We start from the raw sequence: 12,877 nt of genomic DNA, 5'->3' as shown, positions 1-12,877 counted from the left end.
TATAATAATCCTAAAGGTAGAATAAACAAGGGGAAAACATGACATCTTTAACTAATCACAGCTAAATATATGAAATGAATATTTTAATTAGAAGTAAAGAATATAAGTACCAATGAAATATTGTTGAACTTGAATCTGAAAAGTGTAACCTAAAATAGAATGTATACACACACTAAAAATGTTAGTTAAATTTTTATTTCCTTTCTTTTAGATAAAATATCATAATTTTTATGAAAGCTTCTGCTTTTAGTGACTAGTTTCCATTGATTACATAAGAATTCTCTAGGCAACTTGAATCAGGAAGATTTTTGTCTTGATCTCCAAATGGTATTTCCTCCAGACTTCAAAATAATTTATATTCACCCCATGGATATGTCATCAATCTGTTAAGTGTGAATGGACACTATTCTTTCCTGTACTTGACCAAATGTTTCATTTCCTGAAAATTAAATTACTTAAATGCAACAAACAGATGGTCAGAGAGTCCAGTAGTAGCTTACTCTGCCATGAAATTTATTATCTGAATTCTTGAGGTAGGCCTGAGAAGTTAGCAAAATTCTTTCTGACTACTAGTATGCCATGGTTAGTGTTAAAATCATCAAGCCACTTCTAAGTTAATTTGGTTACTTTGTCCATTAGTAGGAAAAGTTGAAAAGTTATTTCATATTTTATACAGAAAAGTAAAATTGTGAGCAAGTCATATGGACCACTTGGGTTGAAACTTATCTTAGAGTTACGCTTCAGTAATTAAAAAGACAATATGAATTATAAATGGTAATAGAAAATAATGGCTTGAATTTGTTTTATTTCCACTCTCCAAATATTATTATCTTTTTAGGCTAAAGACATAATTATCAGTATAGTATAGAGAATTTGGATAAATAAGTCATGACTCTTTCTATTCTCTTTTCTTCTGTTACTGTCAAATAGAAAAACAACTTTGGTCATTTGGTTCAATGCAAAAATTACAGCTCACGAGTAAGCATCTATGATGGCCTTGTCTCAGTTACATATGAAAAACTTTAAAAATATCAACTTATTATATGTTCTCTCTGCAGAAAAAAGAAAAAGTCATTTTGCTCTTGGAAAGATTTTTCAGCTACCACTGAGGGTATTCTTTAACAAATCTATAAAGCATAAGGGTTTTTATAAAAGAGCAAGGGCCAAGTGCAACAAACCTATTAGTCTAAACTTTTCTAAAACATTTCTTTTTCCCAGTTGTGTATACACGACTTACAATTCAGCGCTTTTATTGAACTTTTTAAAATCTGTATACCTAACTCTATTCAAAGTCCTTTAGTTAAAATAGCAAAATTTTCTCTTATCCTTTCCATAAAGATGCTATTAGAGGACATTTTAGAGTCTTTCAGAGTTTACAGTGAACATGGCACAAGATAGTTGACAGTGAACAGTCTTCATTAATCCATTCCTTACTTTTGGCCTAGAACGTTCCGGGAGTACACCAAATAGATAAACACATTTAAGTCCTCACCTATGTATGGAGGCTTGTTAAGTCATGTAATAGAAGAGGGAAAAGGGAAAAAGAATGGCTGAATGAAGGACTTTAGTGTTTCTAAGAACTCCCTCTCTTAGAGACATAGAAGTAGAAGCACATGAAAAGCAACACTGCATATATATTTGGCTACTTTAGCCAGGAGAGTTTCCTGGCCATTTTCTGATTCCCTCTTCTCCCTCACCCTCCACAGTCCAAACCAGGGTAAGCAGAAGCAGCAGGGTGAGCCACTACAACACCACTTCTGTTCTCCCCTGCCCTTCCTGAGCCCCCTTTAACCTTTATCTTCTTCTCACAACAGTTTCTTCTGTGTCTACACATGGGAGACCCCCTGCCTTGCTGCTACTTGCTTCTGTCAGTCTCCTGCTTTCCTATTCATTGTTCTTCCTCCCCACCCAGTCAATAGGCCTGGATCATTTAAGAAAGCCAAACGCTCCAGAACACTGCTTAAATGTTTGAAGTTAGATTAAATAGAAGTCTGTTCAGGGGCGCCTAGGTGGCTCAGTCGGTTAAGCGTCCAACTTTTGGTATTGGCTCAGGTCATGATCTCATGGTTGGTGGGACTGAACCCTGCACGTGGGGCTCTGTGCTGACAGAGCAGAGTTTGCATGGGATTCTCTCTCTCCCTCTCTCTCTCAAATAAATATTGTGTTTTTTTGTTTTTTTGTTTTTTTTTAAGAAAAAAGTTCAGAAAATACTCAAAGAAGAAGGTGCACTTAGCACATCTTATGGTGGACTTGTTCCAGGAGGGTCATAATTCAGGCAGGACTCACGTCATTCTTAAAGCCTTTCCTGTCATCACTGATTTAAAACAGGACAGCTGAAATGCCTGGAGACCCAGGTGATGGTCTTTCCATTCAGTGTGGCTCCTCTCTCAGGAAGGGGGATGGCAAGACAATGTGACAGGCTACGTGCAGGTTCGGGAATGAGCAGTGCCATTGCTGGTTTTCCATACTGCATATCAAGCACATTCATGCATTTTTTATCTGGAGTTTCCCACCTAAGGATCTGGCACTCCCATAATGCTGAAAGCCCAGCAACCATCTGGTCTTATTTGTAGGCAGTAGGGACAAATAAAGTAATAGTAGTGACAGTGTGAGCTCAGTTAATCCCACACTGTCCATGTGCTTCAGCTCTGACCAGGAGAGAATGTTTCTGGAGGCTTGGTCTATCCTGAAGTAGACAGATATGACCAGCTAACAGTGTGACAGTTTTAAGAACAATGACCCCAGCACTCTGGAGATGAAAGGCTTTGGGGTAGATGTGTAGACATCTGCTCGGACCACATCCAGAAACTTACTATTCCGTGATCGCATTGATGCTACATGATTGGGCACCAAGGCATCGGAACCAAAAAGACCCATCAGAGATCTGAGGCAGAGATCAAAATGGCCAAAGTAGGAGAAAGGCATCCTGAGAGACAGGATATCATCATGGGAGCTTCTGCTAGCCGTGGCCTGGCTCCGTATGCAGTTAATGCCAGGCATCCCTTACCATTGGGTGGAAGGTTGACTACGGTGCACTCTCTCCTGCGGCCCATTCTGCTGCTTACCTCCCCATATCCATCTGTGAAGTCTGAATACTGAGCCACCTCAGGTTTCCAGTCATTTGTGAAATTTTAATTTTATATATACACTTTTATAACTAAAAATTTCTTTTCTAAAATAAAGCTTTTTTTTTTTTTTTTTTTTTTTTTTTTCTCTGTTCACAGCTATTAGCACATTTAAGTTAGTCCCTGATTCTTCTTTAGGTAGTTTGTGTTCATGATGATTTCTTCTTTTTTTTTTTTAAAGTTCATTTTTTTAAGTTTATTTATTTATTGAGAAAGAGAGAGAGAGAGAGAGCAGGGGAGGGGCAGAGACAGAGAGAGAAAATCCCAAGCAGGCTCTATACTCTCAGTGCAGGACCCAACACAGGGCATGGGGTTCGAACTCATGAAATGAGAGATCGTGACCTGAGCCGAAATCAAGAGTCAGACTCCTAGCCAACTGAGCCACCCAGGCTCCCTGATGATTTTTTTTTTTCTGTTTCTCATTGAAATATAAGTGGAGGGTGCCTGGGTAGCTCAGTTGGTTAAGCCTCTGAATTTGTTACAGGTCATGAGCTCACGGTTCATGAGTTTGAGCCCCATGTCAGGCTCTGTGCTGACAGCTCAGAGCCTGGAGCCTGCTTTGGATTCTGTGTCTCCCTCTTTCTCTGCCCCTCCCCTGCTTGCACCCTGCCTCTCCCTCTCTCCCTCTCTCACTCTCTCTCTCTCTCTCTCAAAAATAAATATTAAAAAAATATAAAAGAAATATAAGTGGAACATATAGTAGTTCTTTTAAGTTAGCATTTTTTGTTGTGCACAGGAAAAAAACAAAATAAAGATTAGATGATCAAAGGCTTGGTTGATGACCCCACAGCAACATTCAGACTCAAGCATCATCACAAGGGTCCATCTAATGTTAAGAGTAATTTTACCTGACCTTTGTGACAATTAACATGTCAAGCGCCTGGGCAGCTCATTCGGTTAAGTATCCCACTCTTAATTTCAGATCAGGTCAAGATCTCACAGTTTTGTGAGTTCGAGCCCAGAGTCCGGTTGTCAGTGTAGAACCTACTTGGGATCCTCCCTCTCTCTCTGCCTCTCCCCTACTCACACTCTCTCTGTCTCTCTCAAAATAAATAAATTAATTTAAAAAAATCATGTCAGGCCAAGTGCAGCCTGTCATTAGTCATTGCTTTATTGTGGAAATATTTGTTGAGTGCTTGAGAACAATGCAGGACCACCACAGAAGCCTCATGGTGCACTGAACAAATATGCGCTCAATAACTTTTTTTTTTTTTTTTTTTTTTTTTTGCTGTTTTCCTGGCAACCTAAACTCTGTGTAAGAGCTCTGGTAGCAAACTACTGCAGCCTCCAGTAGCAGAGCAATTCCAAAAGGTTTTGACTAATATGCTTCATCAGTGCCGTCAGATGCACCACAAGTATAGATTTCATCTTGTCTACGTTCACTTTCTCCCGAGTGTGTAGAGACGGCCCGGTATGCTTATTTAGTATGGTGTGCTTAATACTGGAGATGATCCTAAGAAATTACAGATTTCTCAATATGGCATTCTAATTAAAACCTAATTAGCAATTCACAGTGTTGGAACTTAGGTTTTCCAGCATAGAAAAAATAATTTCACTATGCATAGAAAGCAATGATATATTTTTTGGAGACATTAGAATTTCAAAAATATAAGGCAGCACATGTGGAATTTAGAAATGTTAAGAATCTGAAGTGTGGGCTTTCTCCATAGCTTTAAGCTTGAACAGTTTTATATAATCAGTGAGCTTGCCAAACAGTATCAAAAAACTCATTTTCTTCAAGTGCTTTATTTATCTTTAATAGAACCTTCATCACCCTGGTGTTGTAAATTTGGAGTGTATGTTTGAGACGCCTGAAAGAGTGTTTGTTGTTATGGAAAAACTCCATGGAGACATGCTGGAGATGATCTTGTCAAGTGAAAAGGGCAGGTTGCCAGAACACATAACGAAGTTTTTAATTACTCAGGTAAGAAATCAATTAGAGTCAGAAAAAAAAAAAAAAAAAAAGATAATGTTCAATATCAAATGTTATCACTGCTTAACTGCAGCTTCCTAGCCTTGTTTAGTCTCTACGTGCAAAGTCTGAATTACACTCAAAAAGGTTGCAGGGGCTTATAGTATTATTTCGTTTGTATCTGTGGTCTCCAGAGTCCAGTATCCCAAGTGAGTAATGTGTATGCAGGCCCACGTATTAAAAGTCCTCGTGAAATTTTAAATTGCACAGTGACTGAGTCCTGGTTCTTTGAAAACATTCAAGAATGGGTATCCCTGGAAGATATTATTGACAACTGTTATCTGAACCTGTGTTGGATGCTGTATCAATACCATCATATGCTACTTTTTCCACTGACGTTTCCTTAGAAACCTGCTGTTAATTTAGCTCATTTCAGTGACGTGCGTGTAAAGAAGCTTAAGTGTTCATTGTGAGTTTTCTCATGGCCCTTCCAGTTTATGTCCTGTCGAAAACATTTTGAAATGAACTAATAGACCAAAATAAAATCATTGTGGTGACTTTCTTCTTTACAGATACTTGTGGCTTTGCGGCATCTTCACTTTAAAAATATTGTTCACTGTGACCTCAAACCAGAAAACGTGTTGCTAGCCTCGGCTGATCCTTTCCCCCAGGCGAGTATCAAAGCCTCTCCCAGCAAAGCCAGCAGCTCTGGCTCCCCGGCAGGATTCTGCCACATTTCATCCTCAAAACCTTTATTTGTTTCAAGTTTTACCTGTTCGTGTTCATCCACTTGTTTCCTGGTTATATTTTCGGGACTTCAGTTTTGTCCCTCTGGCTTCTTAGGTCAGCCTGCCTTAGGCAACACAGGAGCCTTCTCAGTGGGCTCTGTTACCTTCTGTTGTACCCCGATCCTGGCGTGCTGGCAGTCCTGTGTGGAAAGCACAGGCCCGAGAGGGAGAACACTGGAGTCCCGGGGACATTTAAGTTTAGTGTTGTTCTCAGGGACCAGGGCAAAAGTTTCTGCTTTCCCCCAGCTCCGAGGATGGAAAGCAACTGCATATCTTCCCATGGAATCATGACTGAAGTGACCTAAGTCCCTGAACTGACCTGACTAAGCCGCTAAGGCAGCTGTCCGCCTTGCTTCCTTGACATCTTCACGTCCTGTCTAGGTTCCCACACAGAGTTAGTTTGGAGGAGTATTGTAGGTAACATGGCAAGCCTCTGTGCTTATCCCTCAACCTTTCTTTCTTTCTTTCTTTCTTTCTTTCTTTCTTTCTTTCTTTCTTTCTTTCTTTCTTTCTTTCTAATTAATGTATTTATTTTCAAGTTACTTAACATATAGTGTAGTCTTGGCTTCAGGAGTAGAACCCAGTGATTCATCTCTCACATATAACACACAGTGTTCATCTCGAAAAGTGCTTCCCTTCATGCCCAGCACCCATTTAAGCCACCCCCCAACCCCCTTCCAGTAATCCTCAGTTTGTTCTCTGTATTTCAGAGTCTCTTTTGGTTTGCCTGTCTGTCTTTTTACCTTATCTTTCCTTCCCTTCCCCATGTTCCTCTGTTGAGTTTCTCCAATTCCACATATGAGTGAAATTATGTGATACCTGCCTTTCTCTGACTAGTTTCACTTAGAATAATACCCTCCAGTTCCATCCACGTTGTGCAAATGGCAAGATTTCATTCTTTTTCATCTTCGGGTAGTATTCCATTGTATATATATATACCACATCTTCTTTGTCCATTCATCAGTTGATGGACATTTGGGCTCTTTCCGTAATTTGGCTATTGTTGATAGTGCTGCTATAAACATTGGGGTGCATGTGCCCCTTCAAATCAGCATTTTTGTATTCCTTGGATAAACCTTTATTTATAATAAGCCCTTGAGTTTAGTCCATCCCTTCCGTATTTACATGACATTTTCCTGCCTTGTAAAACAATATTACCCACTCCTGAGTATACATATTTTCACATTTATCACTTTGTTTTGGGTGGGGGAGGAAGGGAGAATGTTTAGATGATATTTATGAATGAAATATGCTTTTGTACCAGAACTTCCAGCACTGTGTTCAAGTATATAAAATGGAAAATAGCTGTTACTTCCATCATGAGAAATCCATACAATATATGTAAAGAATTACAGTTGTCTTTGGCAGACCTGGGCTAAGACACATGATGATGTGTGTCTGTGACCTTACCATTCCTGCAAACCATTATTATCAACAGATAATCTGTGACTTTACCAGACAGATGATCTGTGACCTTACCATTCCTGCAAACCATTATTATCAACAGGTGAAACTTTGCGACTTTGGTTTTGCCCGGATCATTGGAGAAAAGTCTTTCCGGAGGTCAGTGGTGGGTACCCCAGCTTACCTGGCTCCTGAGGTCCTAAGGAACAAGGGCTATAATCGCTCTCTAGACATGTGGTCTGTTGGAGTCATCATCTATGTAAGCCTAAGTGGCACATTCCCATTTAATGAAGATGAAGACATACATGACCAAATCCAGAACGCAGCTTTCATGTATCCACCAAATCCCTGGAAGGAAATCTCTCACGAAGGTAATATCTTCCATTCAGAAATGATAATGGTTTAATCCTTAAGTGTTATATTGTTAAATCAATTGAGAATTATTAAATTGATAAATGTTCGTTGCAAATTGTCCACTGGAGTAGGGGCGCAATTTGATTAAGGTGGATTGGGAAAGACCAAAAACATCTTCTGATGAAATGTACATATGTTGTGGAGAGATTGAGCAATAAATATTAAGAGGCAAATGAAACAAAAAGAAACTGTTAATATTTTGATATATTTCCTTAGAACTTATAAATACTTACACATTGGTGTAATAGAAACAGCTAATCTCTACCAAGAATAATCTTTACCTACCATATACCTGCATTTGTATTAAGCACTTTTAATCCATTATGGGTACAAGAACTCTATGATAGTGATAATTGAATTATCATACTATGTATTAGTCTGCAAGTTCTTTGTGCGCTGATTTCCTTTGTGTGACATTAAAGTATGTATGGTATTTTATCTAGCCATTTCACTGGTATTATATTTTTAGGTTGTTTCTATTTGATCCTTAAATATAATTTCTATATGTATCTCTGACGATTTCTTTAAGATAGATTAACTTGACAGTGAGTGTTGCGTTATTTAAATTCTTAACAAACCTTTCCTTCTCCTTAAAGAAAAAGAGAGTTTTAAAAGAAGTGGCAGGGGCAGTCAGGGTAGAGAAAATAGCACGCTTCAGAGTAGAATTCCCCAATGAACGTACTTCGGAGTTCATTCAATCTCACAAAAACCCCGTAAGTATTACTTACCCTGTATTTCAAGGAAGAACACTGAGGCAAAAGAACTGACAGACACCACAGGCCAAAATCACCAAGCTAGTAGGTGACAGAGCCAGAATGTATACCCAGATGTGTATATGCCCAGGGCATATACCCAGATATGCTGGGTATAGACCCACATACACTGGGGATATACCCAGTCTGGTCACATATTCTTCGATCACCAGTCCTTTGGTTTTCAGGCCACGTCTAGTTCTAAGTTTGTTCAAATTTCTCACCACTTTAAAAGGCAAGTACAGTCAGAGATAAACATCTGTTTGATATCTGTTACTGCATGCAGTGATGTGGGAATCAGAAAAGAAAGTATCCAAACTGCCCGAGATAATTAACTCCTGTTAGTATTAAGTGACAAGAGTTATCCATTATCAGGGCTTTGAGTTACTATTAGCAATAACCCTGAACATCTTCTAATTAGTTGTAAATCATAGTTGGATGGATATATCTTAAAGGAATCTGTGACCTACAAATGAACTATCATGTAGCCAAAGTACTAATGAAATATTTAGGATAATTCAACAGAGGCAAAAAGCAAAGTATAATTAGGTTTCTTTTCCTGGGGGCATAAAGGTGGAATTATCAATAACCTTGTGACCAGTTAGGAAACACTACCTTTAAATATGCCTAACCATTATGTTTGATACCTGCAATCCATAAATCCAATAGAAGGACTTGCTATTGTTACCATGGTGCAAATCTGGAATACCTCTGAAGCTAGTCACGTTTTCCTGTTATGCAGGAATAGAGCATTGGGTAAACTGCCTCCACATTTAATTTTTTTTTTTTCTGGGAGTAGTGTAGTACTTTTTCTTGAAGTAGTAGAATAAATGATGCTTGGTCTCTGATACGACGGAAATGTCCTGGCCTAGCTGCTAGATATAACCTATTTAGGGCAGAAACAAATAGCTATAGATTGTGAATGTTTAATTATCACTGATAATAGAGGCCAGAGACCTAGATATTAATGGCTCAAAAAACTCTTTTGGGAAATCACAAATATATATGTGGATAGATAGATAGATAGATATAGATATATATAGACACACACACACACACACACACACACACAGTAGGTAACATGAAAGCAAAGGACAAAAATAAAATACTCTTTAAAGAACTTGAAGCTAAATGGAGAGATGCCAAGTTCAAAGGAGAAAGAATCACTGTGGACTTGACTAGTCAGAATTGCATTTTCAGAGGAGATGAAATTTAGGCCAGTCACTAAAAATTGCAAAGAAAGAGATACAGCATTTGAGAAAGAGAATTACATAGGAAATTTAAAAGGCATTTATATTTGACCAGGAAGTACATATTTTACTTGGCTACAGATATTTCTAAGTGCTAAAAATTTTGTATCACTCAGACAAAGTGATATAGAGACCAGCTGAGACAGAACTTCACCTTTCTAAATCAGTTTGGGAATTGAGAGGGACTGGCCTCTCTCCTCAGTATCTTCCTCTGACTCATCCTTGCCTTTGAGGCACAAGAGTTGTACTATTTGCCAATTGCTGCCCTGGATGGGAAATGAGTTACCTAGTTGCTGGTATATGAACAGTACTAATAGTTGAATATAAAGAAAAAGTGAAATTATGTCATAGTATTAGCTGAGGTGTTACAAAAGTAATTAGGCTAGGTAAAAAGGACAGGCCCCAGGTCTGTCCCACTATCTTGTTGAGAACAAACAATTCCCTCACAAAAAGTTGTAACAGGAGCTGGGTCCATGCAATTTTAAGCACGTAGGATCTGAGAAATACACAAGGAAACTAGTATTGGCAAAGGATGGTCACAACTGATAATAGTAAATTTTTAGTCTCCATATACTTTAAACCTTGCCAGAATCACTAAAAATCTAGATACAAGGAAATAAAAATCGAAGCCCCTCAGTGACTCAGAAATCAAAGGTAAGAATCAACAGTCAAGTGGCTTGAGTTATGGTCCTATCTGCCATTCTTTAAAAATTTTTTTTTTTCAACGTTTTTATTTATTTTTGGGACAGAGAGAGACAGAGCATGAACGGGGGAGGGGCAGAGAGAGAGGGAGACACAGAATCAGAAACAGGCTCCAGGCTCCGAGCCATCAGCCCAGAGCCCGACGCGGGGCTCGAACTCACGGACCGCGAGATCGTGACCTGGCTGAAGTCGGACGCTCAACCAACTGCGCCACCCAGGCGCCCCGGTCCTATCTGCCATTCTAATTAGCCATCACTTAACCTTCTTTGAGCTTCAGTTCCTCATCTGTAAATCAGGATAATGATCCCTGCCTATATAATGAGTTGGTAACAGAGACTGAATGAGATAAAGGATGTGAAAAGCATCTATACAGGCAGGTGTGGGGTGAACCAAGGACTTGGATTTAGGAGGGAAGATAGGAGAGCACTAAGCTAAGCAACTGCTCTGGCGGGTAACCAAGAAGTGATTGTATAATTTTAGAAATTATATGCAAACTGATGTGCATGCTTCCAAAGTATTCTTCAGACATATTGGTAGTTGTGTGTGTGTGTGTGTGTGTGTGTGTGTGTGTGTGTGTTTTCTTGGCATGAAAAAGCAAAAGAAAAAAGAAAGTTGTAAGGTCTCTGTAACATACATAGATGTGTCAGAATGAAAAAATTCCTGTGTCATGCATTTATTTTTCTGTTATTGTAGACAGGGACTTGATATAATATAGTCCTATATATTGGAGTGGTGGAGCTCTCATCGTACCACTTGAACCTCACAACAGTCCTCCAGTATGTAGCTTGTTTTAGTCTCTGTCGTAGAGAAAACCAGAAACGTTGAGTGACTTGCTCAAAGTCAAACAGTGGCAGGGCTTGGACTTCAAATTATTTGTCTCCATTGTTTATAGCATAGATACTTGTACACCAAAGGGTGCTTATTTCTTAATGCCTTGATATTTAGGAATCTATAAGGGAATATTTTAAACTCATTCCTTATTTTTGCTGTGATAGTGTAATAAGCAGAGTACTGGCATTCTGGGGATGTGCTGATTAGTAATTTAGCAGGGAACTAGGTCTCGTGTGCAAATAATAGAAACCTATAACTAACTTAGGCAGAAGATAGTTTATTGACTCACACAACGGGGAAGTCCAAATGGTGAACCTCATCTATGTGGATCTGGTGGTTCAGTGTCATATTTCTCCATCTCTCATCATCTCTGTTTTGCTTTATGATGGCTTCCCTCTCAGGTGGATTCTTCATGTGGTGCAAAGTGATCCCCCGGCAGCCCCTGGCTTACATGCTGCTTATTGTATATGATCTCAGAACGGAAGAGTAATTATTTATCAGTAGCCATACATTCTCTGAAAGGGGCACTGATTGGCTCTGCTTAAATCCCGTAATACTCTGGGAACAATCACACTGTCACCGCAGGAACCTGGCTTTGATTGGCCATATGGATGATGGAGAGCCTCTCCAGTTTGGAGAGAGTAAGTTCCTGCAGGGAAGAGATACTAGGCCAAAAACAAACACAGAAGCATTAATAGATGTCCATTATCAAAGTATTTTTTTGTGAATCAAGGTATGATTTGAAAAATGAGAAGACTTTTAGGAAAACCTAACTCAGCAATTGTTACAGGAAAAATGGAGATAATAAAATTAAATCTTCAAAGAAAAAAAACCATAGCAGCTAACACTTCTATAACATTTGCATTATAGCCAAGCACTATTTAAACACTTTCCATATATGAACGTATTTAATCATCTCCAACCTTTGACTAGATACTATAATTGTTTCCATTTGAAAGATGAGGCGGTGCAGGCGCCGAGGGTTAAGTGGCTTTCCTGAGTGGGGCCAGGGTGCAAATCCTGTCAGCTGGCTCCAACATAGATGCTCTTATCTACTACATTTATAGCCTCTTGATTATCCTTCTAATGGATTTTGCCATGCTGTCACATTAAATTTTTAATATGCTTTCACTAGCTTAGAGCTACAGTAGCAACACAGTTTTTAATAACATCTAAAAATACAGGGAAACAAGATCATGTTGTGATAACGCCCTGAGTTGAGAGCTCTTCCACTTAGTGTATTGGTGACCTCATCCAACTTCCTTATTAACTCTTAGGTCTCAGTTTTCTTGTCTGAAGTATGGTGACAGTAATTCCTAACTCATGGGGTTATTTTAAGAATTAAATGAAATTGCACCGGAAAGTGCTTAGCACAGTGACTGTCATAGCTGGATTACCTTAAATATAATGAACACTTTCTATTTTCCAGTCACTTTACATGATCTATCTACATATCTATCCGTATATAGGTATTTAGTTATACACACAAATGTGTGTATAATTATACAAATTTATATATGTAACTAAACATACATTTAACTATACTCATATATAGTTACTTATATGTATAACCAAAGAGACACATTATAAACACAGTTATACAAATATAACTAAATAAGAATGCATGTATACAATAAAACACTCCAGAATGAATCATATGATTACAAATAATTACTCAAGAGGAGACTTTAGGTAATCA

The 12,877-nt window shown here is 38.6% G+C and overlaps 1 protein-coding gene across 2 annotated transcripts in view; it reads left to right on the top strand.

Moving 5' to 3' along the window:
* The window catches only part of PRKD1 (protein kinase D1), a 327,480-nt gene that overhangs the window by 300,122 nt on the left and 14,481 nt on the right, over nt 1-12,877 (top strand). For both annotated transcript variants that reach the window (XM_042989495.1, XM_042989494.1), the window contains 3 exons: nt 4,888-5,049; nt 5,610-5,708; nt 7,333-7,600. In XM_042989495.1, the coding sequence (XP_042845429.1) occupies nt 4,888-5,049; nt 5,610-5,708; nt 7,333-7,600 (529 nt within the window). The remainder of the gene's footprint in view (nt 1-4,887; nt 5,050-5,609; nt 5,709-7,332; nt 7,601-12,877) is intronic.

The sequence above is a fragment of the Panthera tigris genome, chromosome B3 (genome assembly GCF_018350195.1).
Source record: "Panthera tigris isolate Pti1 chromosome B3, P.tigris_Pti1_mat1.1, whole genome shotgun sequence".
NCBI classification, from domain to species: domain Eukaryota; kingdom Metazoa; phylum Chordata; class Mammalia; order Carnivora; family Felidae; genus Panthera; species Panthera tigris.
Note: the sequence above shows the minus strand (reverse complement) of the source record. Positions and strands in the feature narration are given on the sequence as shown.